Below are 13933 nucleotides of genomic sequence, written 5' to 3' on the forward strand. Positions count from 1 at the left end.
AATGTTACATTCAAAATATATGAGGTCCCCATATACCCCCCACCCCCCTCATCCCACTCCTCCCCCCGTAGCAACAACCTCCTCCATCATCATGAGACACTCATTGCACTTGGTGAATACATCTCTGAGCACCGCTGCACCTCATGGTCAATGGTCCACACCATAGCCCACACTCTCCCACATTCCACCCAGTGGGCCATGGGAGGACATACAGTGTCCAGTAACTGTCCCTGCAGCACAACCCAGGACAACTCCAAGTCCCAAAAACACCCCCACATCTCATCTCTTCCTCCCACTCCCTACCCCCAGCAGCCACCATGGCCACTTTCTCCACCCCAGTGCCACATTTTCTTCGATCACTAATCTTTAAGGCTAGGGTCCTGTGGTGGGTCTGAGTGTGTCTGTAGGGTGGGTGGCAGGTGGTTGTGCAGGGGGGATGGAAGAGAACAGAAGGCCAGGCGCAGCTATTCCAGCACTCTCTTCTGCATAGAGGAAAGGTGGTTCGGGCCACGTTGCCCGTCTGTCTGTCTGTGTACGTCTGGAGTGCGGGTGGGGGAGGGAGCTCTCGTTTGGGCCTGTCAGTGCAGTGGATATTTGCTGCGAGCCGCTGTCTCAGCCACGGTTTGGGGTCTGGAAAGGAGTGAGGCCTGCTCTGTGCCCCAGGCATTCCCAGCACGCGGAGGCCCCAGCCCTGGGAGGTGGTGATGCCTGTGCAGGCCCGGGGGCAGAGCAGGGCGGAAGGATCCAGCGTTCAGGAGGGGCCACCGGGGCTGGCAGACCTTCTCTGGGAAAGGGGAGGGGGTGCACGAGTCCCGGGCCCGGGCGCCGGCCCCCCCGAAGCGAAATGGCAGCAACTCTCAGCAGGTCGGGGAAGGCTGGAAGGCAAAGTGTGAGGTGGGAGGGTGGCGGGCGCTCGGGAAACGGCCCTGCCGGCCAGCCAGCCCGAGCATGGATTTCTGCAGAAAGCTCCGGGATGCAGCCGCAGACAGGGCCGCTCTCGGCTTCCAGAGCCCCTGCCGGCCTCGCCAGCCCCAGCGGGGCGCTCTCTCCTCCTCGTTCCCCCTCAGCAGCCAGACTGCTCCTTCCAGGCCCCTGGGCGCCTGAGCGCTCCCCTCTTGAGGGTCTTGGGGCAGCTGTGCTCACCCCGCCTGCCGGGAGTCTTCTTGTGCCTGGGGCCTTCTCGCTTCTCTGCTGCCCTCTCGCTTCTCTGCTGCCCTCTCTGTGCCAGGAGCCTGTTCCGCTCCTGTTTTGTAATCATGTATTTGGTTATTTGCTTGTTAGATGCCTGACTCCCCCTTACTGTAAGCTCCTTGAGGCAATGACTGTTTCACAGTGTCAGGCACGAGTATGCTTAATAAACATGTGCTGAAGGAAGGAAGGAAGGAAGGAGTGGGTGAACAGGCAGATGGGGATCAGGGAGGCGGCCACGTGGGGAGGCTCGCGGCTCTGACGGAGCGCTCCACTCCAGCCCTGGAGCACTAGCAGTTGTTTATTTCTAGTCCCAAATGCGCGAGGTGAAACTGAGGGCTTTAGAACGTCTCCGAGGAATGAGCTTATACAAACCGCGTCAATAAATTTTGACACGGAGTCAGGCGCTCCTGTTCAGTGGTGCCGTGCGGGGGAAGCGGGACTTCCTCTTTCGTGCTCGCCGCAGCTGAGCTCACCCTCGGGGAGCTTGGCGGCAGGGCTCAGGCACCCAGTGAACTCGGGATTCCGCCAATCCGCCCGAATGGGAGAGGCGGGGACCCTGCAGGTGCCCCCAGGGAAATCGGCCCTCAGGAAATCTCAGCCCGAACTGGATCAGAAAGTTCCTTCTCTCCAGTCCAGCCCGGCAACAAAGGCTGACTCAAGCATCAAGAATGTCTAGGCCCACTACAACTGAAAGCAGGAGGACTGCATCCAGTATCCATGTGGAATCTAAGCCCCCTCTTGACATAGATGTGGAATGGACACAACCAAGCCAAGGTCCACAGGAAGGAGGAATACAGTAAGGGTCAGAGTGGACTTAATGATATTCTATTCATGAACTATTGTGGTTAATAATCGAGAAAATGTGGCATTGGTGTGGAGAAAGTGGCCATGGTGGCTGCTGGGGGTAGAGAGTGGGAGGAAGAGATGAGATGTGGAGGCATTTTCGGGACTTGGAGTTGTCCTGAGTGGTGCTGCAGGGACAATTGCCGGACACTGTATGTCCTCCCATGGCCCACTGGATGGACGTGGGAGAGTGTGGGCTATGGTGTGGACCACAGGCCATGGGGTGCAGCGATGCCCAGAGATGTACTCACCAGATGCAATGGATGTGTCATGATGATGGGAGAGAGTGTCACTGTGGGGGGAGTGGTGGGGTGGGGGCGGTGGGGTTGAATGGGACCTCATATTTTTTTTAATGTAATATTTTTTAAAAAATGAATAAAAAAAAAAGAATCTAGGCCCAGCTCAAACGTCCTCTCTCCTCCCACGGCTGGGCCCCTTCCCCATCTCCTCCCACTTCCCTGCTCACCTCCCGGGCCTTCTCAAATCCCTGGCTGCTTTCCACCCTGCGGCCACAGGCCTGCCCTAATGCCTCAGCTCCCCGCTGCCCTCCCTGCCTCCAGCCTTCTTCTATAAACCTTCTTCCATGTCGCTGCAGAGATTTTCCATGAAAAACCTGACCATAAAACCTTCAGTAGCTCCCTGTCACCCTTGAGGGGAAATCCAAGCTCCTTAGCCTGGCCCTCTGTCCACCTCCCAGCACCCAGGCCTCTCTCACTCACTTGCGCCCTCTGGGCCAGCTACACCCAGGCGTGTGATGTTTCCAGAAACAGCCCGTGTTCTCTCCAGCTTCTGTTCCGCGGCAGAGGCTCTTTCCTCCGCTCAGAACTTCTCCCTCCCCAGTCGTGTTGTTCTTCCGTAGGGTCGATCCCGGGGTGGGGGGCTTTGAGGGAAAGGCTGGTGCCCGGTTCTCCCGCCATGTGCTGTCAGACCTCCCTCGGCTCTCAAGGAATGAATGACCTGAGCTGCAGACCAAGATTCAGGACAAGGAGGCAAACGCTCCTTCTGCTAAAGCAGCCTCAACTTGCCCCAGTTCCGGTGCACAGAACACGTGGCTCGCCCTGAGAGAAGTCAGCCTCGCTCAGGCAGAATCCCGCGAAGGGCTGCACACCTGGGGTCCCACCCTGGCCCAGACCCTTGGCTCTGAAGGTCCTGCAGGTGCCTGGGCCTGCTTCTACACAGGGCACTCTTCCCAGCCCCGGCGGTCCGCTGGAATCACCTTGGAACTTAAAAAAAATCCCCACGTCTGGATCCTACTCTGAGAGATTCTGATTGGAACTGGTCTGGGATGAGGCCAGGGCATCAGAATTTTTAAAAAAACTCCCTGGATAATCCTAATAAATGTGCAGCCAGGTTAGAGCCACAGGTAATACTGGAGTCGTGGTTCTCGTGTCTGGTTGCCTATCGTGATTACCTGGGGACTTGATAAACTTACCTGTGGAAGGTTGATGGACCTACCCTGGGAAAGGCACGTTCTTCATCTTAATCTGTGTTCCTCTGAGTTGGAATTTATTTGTAAATAGGACCTTTTGAAGATGTTCTTGTTAGTTAAGCCTTGGCCAAGCTGAATCACAGCGGGTCTTAAGCTGTTCCTGGAGGGCTAATAGAGAGAAGAAACCAGAAGCCAGAGTCAGGAGCTGGAAGTCAGCAGAAACCAGGAGATCAGCCACGAGGAGAGAGAGATCGCCATGTGATGGAGGTGGGGCATGCAAACCAAGGAAGCCCAGGGGTCGTGGCGAGCCAGCGCCAGCAAGCTGCAGCGCCCGGGGTGGAAGCAGAGCCTTGCTGCCGTCTTGATTTCAGACTTCCAGCCTTCCGAACAGTTAGCCAGTCAGGAGCCAACCCGTTGTGCGGTACTCGTCATAGCAGCCTGGAAACCAAGACACTACCCATCTAACGGGTATAAACACCACTGCCCTGGACCCACCCCAGAACCACTGGGTGGGAGCAGCCTAGACATCAGCATTAAGTATCTGCTCAGGGGCTCCGCTGTGCTGCCAGAGTGGCAACCACTGTTCCTAAAGGGCTCCCGCCTCCTAGCCTTTCTCCCTCCCTCCTCTTTGATCCAGAAACCTTTGCTGAAGGCTTCCTCTGTGCTCACCCTGTCCAGCCCCAGGGACACTGTGGGGCCCTCCTAGGTTGGGGTTAACTCTTCGGCATGGAAGAGCCACCCCGACAGGGGAGGCTGTCCGAAGAACGGGCACGCTGGGCTCTGCTCCAGCCCCCAGCGCCCTCCACCCACCCGCTGCTGACCAGGGGAGGCATCCAGGCTTGCCTGGTTACACCCACGCTGGGGGCCCTTGTCGAGGCCTGGCTCCCACTCATTCAGGGCTTGGGATCGCTCATGGTCATTAGGATGGTTGGCTTTCTGGGGTGCCCTAGCCCAGCATTGGGGGGCTGTGGCTCTTTGTCCCTGTGTGTGCTTATGACCAAGGCTGTGCTCCAGTTTCTAAGCTGCTCTCTTAGCTGTACCCAGGGAGCATTCTCTGCAAAGTGAGGGGATGCTAGACGGATTTAAAAATCTCTTTTGACAGAGTCACCCCTGGGCACAGCTGTGGGTGCCAGGACATTGCCTGTGCTCTGGGGATTTTTTATTTCGTTCCATCCTAAACATCTGCTGACTGGGTGTTCTCAGGTCCTCCAGCATAGATGGGTGGTGGTTTTGCATGGTCCCCTTTCCTGTGCTACTCAAATACTATCTTCACTTCTGTGTCTTCAAAGGAGCTCTTGCTCCAGGTTCCCGAGCTCCACTGTTTCCTCTATGTCGGCTGCACGCCTTGCTGGGTGCTCGCTGTCCAATCTCTGCACCATCTCAACCCGCACCATCACTGCCCCAGTCCTGGACAGGAGGTTAATGAACGTAGTACAGACTTTTACTGAGGTTTCGGGTTAATGGAGGGACTGGAGAGCACATTGTATGAACAATAGTTAAAATCTGAATTTTACACATCAGTGTCCTACAGTTTCTCACTGATGGTGTCTCTCCATCAGATTCAGGCAGATGGCCCCCATACCCAGCTTCCTCTTCTCCTTTTCAAAATTTTCCCATCTAGTATCTAAAGCTTCCAACCAACATCTTTGTTTGGAGATGTCTCCTTTAGACCATGCCCTGGGGTGGGAAGACCTAGGATGTGTATACGCAAGGTTGATTTTGTTCCCCTTCTGAATCAAAATAAACCCTCTCTCCATGAGAGAAATTCTGTTACATTTCTAGGCCAACTGGCTCAAAGTGCCACTAGCTTTTAAAATAACATTAAAAGAATTCTGCTTATAAGGACTTGAACAGAGTTGGAAGCAACACAAGTATCCAGTAACAGATGAGTAATAAATGGTGATATATACACACAATAGCATTTCATTCAGCTGTGAAAAGCAAGTTCTCATACGTGTTCCAACACGGATGAACCTTGAGGACTTAATGTTGAGTGAAATAAGCCAGACACAAAAGGACAGATACTGTATGACTTCACTTATATGGAATATCTAGACTATGCAAGTTCATAGAGACAGAAAATAGATTACAGGTTGCCAGGGGTGGGAGGAGGAGAGGAGAGGAATGCTGAGTTTCTGTTTAGGGCAATGAAAAAATTTGAGTACTGGATGGTGATGAGGGTAGCACAACATTGTGAATGTAATTAATACTACTGAATTGTGAAATGTGGTTAAAATGAGAAAATTTGAGTTGTATCTATGTTACCATAATAAAAAAAGGTTAAAAATAAACTGCTCAGTTGATGCGTTAATGTACATAAACAAACAAGTAAAATGATCCTACTTACAACACTTGATGCTCAATATCCCAGAGGTTACTCTATTACTCTGCACACATCTACGGGATGCGGCCAGTGCAAACCTAGTGGTTTCTCTGAAATTAACCACTTACTCCTTCTCGATAAATTCTGATGGTTTTATCAAGATTTTTTAAAAGCTTGCTGGTAGATTCTTGTTAGGAGCTTGGATTTTACTCTGAGTTGTAGACCACAGGACCTTTTGATCAGGGAGGACTTGATTTGACTTAGATTTATAAAGGATCCTTCTGGATGATGTGTAGGGGGTTGTGTTTGTTTCCTTGCTGTTAAAACAGATACCATCCTGTGAATTGGCTTAAACAATGGGAATTTATTGGCTCACAGTTTTGAGGTGAGGAGAAGTCCAAAAGAGGCTTCAGCAAGGCCATGCTTTCTCCTCAAAGACTCTGGTATTCTGGGGCTGCCTGCCGGTGGCCTTTGGTCCTTGGATTTTCGGTCATATGACAATGCAGATGGCAGAGTCTTCTCCTTTCTCTCCCAGCTTCTGGCTGCTCTCTTTGTAACCTTCTTTATAAGATCTCCAGTTAAAGGAATAAGACTCGTCCTGATCATCCTTGTTCAGCTGGGCCACATCTCAACTGAAGTAACCTCATCAAAAGGTTCTATTTACAACATGTTCATACCCACTGGAATGGATCAAGATTAAGAACATATTTTCCTGGGATACAAAGCTCCAAGTCATCAGGGGCCAAGGGGTTAGAATGCTGTTGCAAAGCTGAAGATGAGAGGTGATGATGGCTTGGACCAGGGTTGTAAGAAGTGGCCAGAGTCTGGCTATATTTTGAAGGTGGAAATGATAGGTTCTGCTGGAAGGTTAGATGTAGACTGTGAGAAAAAGTGAGAGAGAGTCAAGGTTGATCTCAAGGTTTTTGGACTGAATTACTCAACGATGGAATTGGCCTTTCCTGAGAGGGAGAAGAATGCAGGAGGAATAGGCTTTGGGTGGAAGGACAGTATGGGATTGGTTGGGGAATGTGAAGGTTAAATAAGTAGTTGGAAATAATCTGAGATTGGAATTCTGTAGTGGTGGCATAGGTGGTGGTGTTGGAAGGTAGAAAGTGGATATGTGATGGTTTGATGATCACCCCTCCATCCTCCACTCTCACCTCGATTAGGAAAAGTAAAATGAGGGAGACAAACCACATGTTGGGTCAAGAAGGATCTTCAGAGATTATTCCAAAGAAGGGGGAAACCGAGGCCCAAAGATTACAGGTTGCTCAAGATCACATTGCAAGGTGCTGACAGAGCCAAGACAGATCCAGTTCTGCAAACCCCAGCCCCCTACTGTAACATACCTTGCTTCCTACCAGCTCCATGTTTCAAGGGCTGCATGTATGGATTAAAGACAGGCAAGCTGTGGCCGGATGACTTTCAACTTTGTTTTCCTCCAGGTCACCATCCTCGTCAGCCTGGCCCTAGCTTTCCTCGCCTGCATCGTGTTCCTGGTGGTTTACAAAGCCTTCACCTATGACCACAGCTGCCCAGAAGGGTTTGTTTATAAGGTAAGGGACTTCTGCCAGGTGAGTGACCCCAGGTCACTCTCAACTTCCGTCAGAGGGCTTGTCAGCATGCAAATTCTGGGTGGGGCGACCTCCCTACAATTTAAAATGCTTATGGGTCTGGTAAGGAGTTTTCAAGTTTTCGTGAAAGCCTTAGTCCCAAGTAGGCAGTAGGATCTCTCCCCCCGGGTAAGGCTCTCTGGAGTGTATGGTCTGGCTTTGGACTGCTTATCAGCTGTGGTGGAGAGCTCATTGTCTCTTGAGAGGCTCTTCCATCTTTGGAAAGCTCTGGCTTGGCATGAGTCTTCCTATTTCGGTGACTGATTTCTCACCTTTGCAATAGCCCTGCAGAGCTGTGAAGACAGGAGTAGGTGCTTTGGAGGTTCTTCTCCCCATCTCCCAGCTAAGCCTCAATGGCAGGGTACTATTCCTTCCTACCTTTTACTCCACACACACTTTGATGATTCCCCTTTCTTAAAGATCTGAACCAATGACACGACCTTGGGGGGGGGGGGGTTGTCTCCCTGCCTCATAAGCCTCAGTTTTCTTGCCTGTAAAATGGGGGCTGATAATACCTGCCCACAGGGTTTTTGTGAGCCCTTAAAGGAGAACCTTTAAATAAACAAAAGGGCTATCATACAATAGGCTTTCAACAAATGTTAGTTAATGGGACCCTTTCAAAAAAGGGAGAATCTGTTTTAGAGCTACTACTATTATAAATTACCTTTTACAGAGTACCTATTATTTTTTATGGGAATTTTCATAAATATTATCTCATTTGAGCCCTACCGTTATTGTGAAAATTAGCTTTAATTGCCCCATCTTATATATGAGGAGTTAGAGGTACAGAGAATTTAGTTCAGAGAATTTTCTAAGATATCACAGCTATTAAATTCCAAAGTGGAAGAATCAAATGGGGAATATTCTGACTTGAAAATATATCTCCTTCAGCTATACCACATTAAGTCTACATTCTTAGTGGACTAAAAGCTTAGTTTCTGAAAGATTGAAAACAACTATCATAAGGGGATAGGTTAAATAAACTACAATCTAGTCACACAATGGAACTCTATACAACTATAAAAATAAGTGGGGACCTCTATAGATGGGCATAGAATGCTCTCCAGGATAATATGGTTAAGTTAAGAAAGGTGCTACCTTTGGGTTTAAGAAAGGGTGAAGTGAAGAATATTTGTTTATGTCTTGAGAGAAACTATGGAAGGATAAATTATCAAACTAATAAGAATGGTTATTCAAGGGAAAAGGGAGGGATCAGGATAGGTGGACAGAGATGGAAGCAAGGCTTCTCTGAATATATTTTGTTACATGTTTGTCTTTGGAAATATGTAAATACTTCACAGTTTTAAAATAATAATAAAAAGCAATTTTCCTTAAAAATTAAAAATAAGCTAAACAAAGAATCTAGTTCCATATCAAATTGGTGACATAAGCTTACAAAGAAATTAAATATTTCAAGTGACTTTAAAATTGGGACTTTAACATTGGAAAACAAACTTGACCCAGTGGATAGGGCATCTGTCTACCACATGGGAGGTCCACGGTTCAAACCCCGGGCCTCCTTGACCTGTGTAGAGCTGGCCCATGCGCAGTGCTGATGTGCACAAGGAGTGCCCTGCCACGCGGGGGTGTCCCCCATGTAGGGAAGCCCCATATGCAAGGAGTGCACCCCACAAGGAAAGCTGCCCAGCACAAAAGAAAGTTCAGCCTGCCCAGGAATGGTGCTGCACACACGGAGAGCTGATGCAGCAAGATGATGCAACAAAAAGAAACACAGATTCCCGTGCCACTGACAACAGAAGTGGACAAAAAGAAGAATACGCAGCAAATGGACACAGAACAGACAACTGGGGTGGGGAGGGGAGAGAAATAAAAGAAAAATCTTTTTAAAAAATGCAATACATTGACTGTAGATCCTTAGTGGACTATATTCTAAGGACAGCTAGAACTGTAGAGAAATTTTAAAGTCCATTCAGGACTGTTAGTAATACTTTTAGTGTTATTTTGTCACTATTTCATTTATATTGTAGGATAATGAAAATATAGATTATGTGAATGTTGTTAGTAATCAAGGTTTTTGAGAATAAGAGAAAGGAGAAACAGGTATAAAATCAAGGAAATATTATAAACAGCCTATAATGTTAAAATCAATTAGAAATATCAGTGCAAAGTTATGATTTTATATTTTAAAAACACACATTTTTTATCTTTGTCCATTGCAGAAGTCTAGAAACAATGACCACCCAGTAGTATTGAGCACACTTAGCACTAGATGATGGTCTCTAATGACCACTTACTACTAAAGGAAACTAAGGCTCCTTGGAGGAAATTCTGATTCCATGACTGGGACAGGAAACACACACATGAGTATGGGCTCTCTTCTGCCTGAAGCAAGGAAGCTGATCAAATATTCATGTGTTTTGCCAAAAGGATATAAGGGCAGGCATAAAGGGCCTCCCATTGGCCAAAGATGGGACCACTGGAGTTTTGAAATGAATTTGATTAAAATATACTGTATATGTAAAAACTTATGAGTTTATAACAACAAATTATATACACAGCCCAAACTTATTGTCCATCATTGACAATAACTAGGGCAGTAACCCCTGTCTCTAAAGCTTGGCAATTTAAAAGTACAGAATAGCACATTTATTTTGCCATTACAAACTTTAGTTTAGTATAACAAAATAACCGTAACTGATGAGGGAAATTTCTTTACAGAAGAATTACAACTAATAAATGTCACAGAAGTGATGGAATTAGAAAATCACTATTTTGCAACATCGGTGAATTAATTGATTCAGGCAATGATTAGCAAAGGGTAAAGCCATTAATTGAAAGGTTAATGGGGAGAAGAGCTTTATAATGGATAAAGCTATTGCCACCTGGACCCACTGATTAATTTTGGCTTCAGTGAAAGGATATTCAGACTCTATGTGCCTCCTGATAAGATGCAATATGAATCTACTGTACAACCAATAAGGCATTCTTGCCAAAAATGCTGAACCTGCATCTTGCCAAGCCTCTAGGACTAACTTCCATTTGCAGGAACTATAGGGGATAGAGGCACAAGTTAATGATAAGAGGAGGCAAATGGGCAAATCCAGAATGTGGGGCACTCTACAGGGTAACCAGCCCCGTTTCTGCATTTAAGTTGATGGTGTTAAAGGGGGAATGGGGTACTTCTTTTGTTTAGAATAAGTTTCCTCTCGGGCAGGGTTTCTCAGCCTGAGCACTACTGGCATTTTATGCCAAATCATTCTTGTTGTGCGGACCCATGCTTTGTGGGATGCTTACCAGCAGCATCCTGGACTTCTACCACTAGAAGCCAGTAACATCTCCCCCTCCCCACCAAGTTGTGACCACTAAAAATATCTCCAGACATTGTCAATGTTCCCTGCTGTCAAGAACCCCTGATGGAGAATCTGGGAGTGCTCTCCGTTTAGCCAGTGGCTGGGCAAAGGCAGGTCACATCTTAGCACTCCAGAGCTAGGAGAAGCACATCACTCTCCCCTACATTCCCTTGGCTAGAATGAGTCACATTCTAGGCGGGGCTGGGAAGTGCAGTCTCTGGCTTGGTAGTTGCTCACCAGCAACCACGCTGCATTAGGGGAAGACGGTAAAGCCTTGGCTGGACGGCTGGTGGACGGCTGGCCACCTCTGCCACACTTGGGAAGTCTTCCATGAATGTCAGAAATTGCTTTACTTGCAGTAAGTCATTTACTCATCAAAGGAGACACCTTCATTTTATCCATTAAATCCAAAGGAAACTGAGGCTTAGAGAAGTGACTTGTCCAAGGTCATTGCCTCAAATTGGATTCCCAAGAAGCAGACTCTGAAATTGGGATGTCCCCCCCGCCCCCAGATGGTGTACTGACTGAGAGTTCTCAGAGGAAGCTGGGCAGGAGGAAAGCAGGGCAGGCCAGGGGAAGAAGCCTCTGAAGGGGGCCCTGAGCCTGATCCCACGGTGCACTCTGGAGCATGAAGGACTCCACAGAGCTTCCCACCTTGCGGCCAGGGTGTCAGCCTTCTAGTCCTCTGGACCCCTCAGTTATTGGCTGTTGGCTCCCTCCCAGCGAGGGTGGGGAGTGATCTGTGACGTGATTCCCACTGGCTGCAGGCAATGTCCTAGAGAAGCAAATGGTGGGTGGGTGGATCTGGTTGAGTCACCAACAGCATCTACTGCTGTCATCTAATCAATCAGCAGAGACTTTGAATCGTTATCAAAATTAGGTTAATTCCTTCTGGCCTCAAGTCAGCGGCAGCTTGTTTGATGACGATGATGAAGATGGTGATGATGCGGGCACCAGCCAGGTGCTGTCCCCTGCTCTCTGAACGAGGGCCTGACCTGGCCGTGGCTCCCAGGTGGGGCGGCCGTTTCCCAGGGTGGGGTGGACACAGTCTGCTGACCTGCCCTTGACTCTGTCTCTTTCTTCCCCAGCACAAGCGCTGCATCCCGGCCTCCCTGGATGCTTACTACTCATCCCAGGACCCCAGCTCCAGAAGCCGCTTCTACACGGTCATCAGCCACTACAGCGTGGCCAAGCAGAGCACCGCCCGGGCCATCGGGCCGTGGCTGTCGGCCGCTGCCGTCATCCATGAGCCCAAGCCGCCCAAGACACAGGGCCACTAAGGGCCCACCCCCAGCCAGAACGGGGCGGGTGGCGAGGGCGCCCCCGGGTTGGCTAAGCCAAGCTCCCGTGACAAGACAACACTGTACTCCTGGGACATGGGGGCGGGGGTGGGGTGGGCGGGGTGGGGGGAGGAACTCACCGAAAATATCGTGCGCTGGAGTTGTCTGAATGGATATTTCTTTCTGTCCCTTGGTATTTGTTGATTCGTCCCAGAGTCAGGCTCATGTACAAAGGCATGTTTCGTGTTGATCGTTCCCATGTAAGATATTTTCAAAGCCGCTGCTTAATCTTTGTTAGGAAAATTTTAAAAACTGAAAAGGAAATGAACAGGACGCATTCAGCCGGCTAAGTCTGGAAGCCGTGGCAGGGCTGTCGAGAGCACAGGCTCTCCCGGCCTCTCAGACGAGAAGTCGCAGCTTCACGTGGGCTTCTGTGCGGTTTTCCTCCGGCCTGCAGGGTGGGAAGACGGGAAGGTAGAAATGGCCGGGTTGGGGAGAAGGACTGGCTTGGACATGGGGAAGTCCGGGACGCGGGAGCTCAGTCCAAAGTACCAAGGGGCCGCGGCTGGTGCACTCAGCAAGGCTGGCACAGACTTGTCCCTGCAGAGGCTCTGGCCCACCCACCGGCCCGCCCCTGAAGAGCCTGCACCGTGGTGTGTGGGCAAACCTCGTCCAGCCGGCCGGTTATTTTTGTGTCTGGTTCTTGTCTTTGGAGAGCTATACCTGGCTGATGCTCCACTTTAGGAAATGACAGCGTAGACGGGGAAGGCATGGGGAAGAGGCTGGAGGAGGAGAGGCACGGTGTGGGCGGCTAACACCTGGCCAGCCTGGAAGCACAGGCACCTAATGAAAAAAAATTTTTTTTTGGTTTGTTTGTTGTTTCCCCAAAGTGCTAATATCAACAGCCACGAAAGTAACACCAGAGGCCCCAAATGACAACACAGAAGAAATTGAGATTGGGGCTGCAACAACCCCAAGCCATTTCTAAAATGAATCAGAGAAATGCGATTGTCTTTTGCCCCACTCTGTCGTGTTGACAGGGGCCATTGGTCCAGATGCCCCAGCCTGCTTCTAGAAGCTTCTGGCAAGGAGGCTGCCTCCAGCACGGCCTCCCACTGTCCTGGAGTCTTCCCAGGCGCTCCCCGCAGCTCGCCTACAAACGCTTCAGGTGTCCGCTGGCTCCAGGCCCAGCAGGGTCAGAACTGGCTGGGAGAAGTGGCTATTTGGGCTGTGGTACTGTTTCCCCACGAGTCACTGACAGGCCATTTAAAGGGTGTTTTTGTGTGTGTGGCTTGCTGCGTTGCCGAAATCATTGTACACAACAGTTGGGTAAATAAGTGTAAGCTCCACCCCTCCTGCCAAACGCTCTCATCTGATTTTTCCTCCCTTCTCTCCCACCCTCCCACCGCCTTTGAGTCACCTGTAAATTCATTTGTCACCCGAAGCGGAATAACAAGTTGTCCCTAGCGAAACCGCTGAGCGCTTTATAATTTTGTGGTGTATTTTTGTCAGTAGGTTAGCAGAGGCTGAAGTATTTTTTGGTGTAATTCTTGAAATTTTCTGACAGGAAACAAATAAAGATAGAAATGTCTGAGAGTCTTGACCTTCCTTGACAACTGTCTGTATGTCCTGCCTCGGCGAGCTCGAGGGGTCCTTCAGGGCAGGGGCGGGGCGGCCTGTTAGGTGGGGCTGGCATCGGGCTTTGGGGGATCTCCTTCCTCAGGCCACTGGGGCCTGAGCTGAGGCTTTAGGTCCTAAGCACGGGTCAGAGGCTGCATCTGACTGTGTGTCCTGCAGCTCGAGGTCCTTCACCCTAAGCCTCTGCTGACACTTACCATGGGCCAGGGCTGTGCTGGGCATGACATGTTTTCATCCCCTGACATCCAGACGTGGACACTGACAGCGGCCAAAGAAGAGCCCGATGATGCCATGGCTGCAGTGCA

At 49.8% G+C, this 13933-nt stretch overlaps 1 protein-coding gene across 1 annotated transcript in view; it reads left to right on the forward strand.

Annotated features, from left to right (window-relative positions):
- The window catches only part of NSG2 (neuronal vesicle trafficking associated 2), a 65712-nt gene extending 52126 nt beyond the window's left edge, over positions 1-13586 (forward strand). The window contains exons 4-5 of the mRNA XM_004472305.4: positions 7232-7342; positions 11799-13586. Coding sequence (XP_004472362.1) covers positions 7232-7342; positions 11799-11990 — 303 coding nt within the window. The 3' untranslated portion in view covers positions 11991-13586. The remainder of the gene's footprint in view (positions 1-7231; positions 7343-11798) is intronic.
- The last annotated feature ends 347 nt before the right edge of the window (positions 13587-13933 follow it).

This window comes from Dasypus novemcinctus, chromosome 2, assembly GCF_030445035.2.
Source record: "Dasypus novemcinctus isolate mDasNov1 chromosome 2, mDasNov1.1.hap2, whole genome shotgun sequence".
NCBI lineage: Eukaryota > Metazoa > Chordata > Mammalia > Cingulata > Dasypodidae > Dasypus > Dasypus novemcinctus.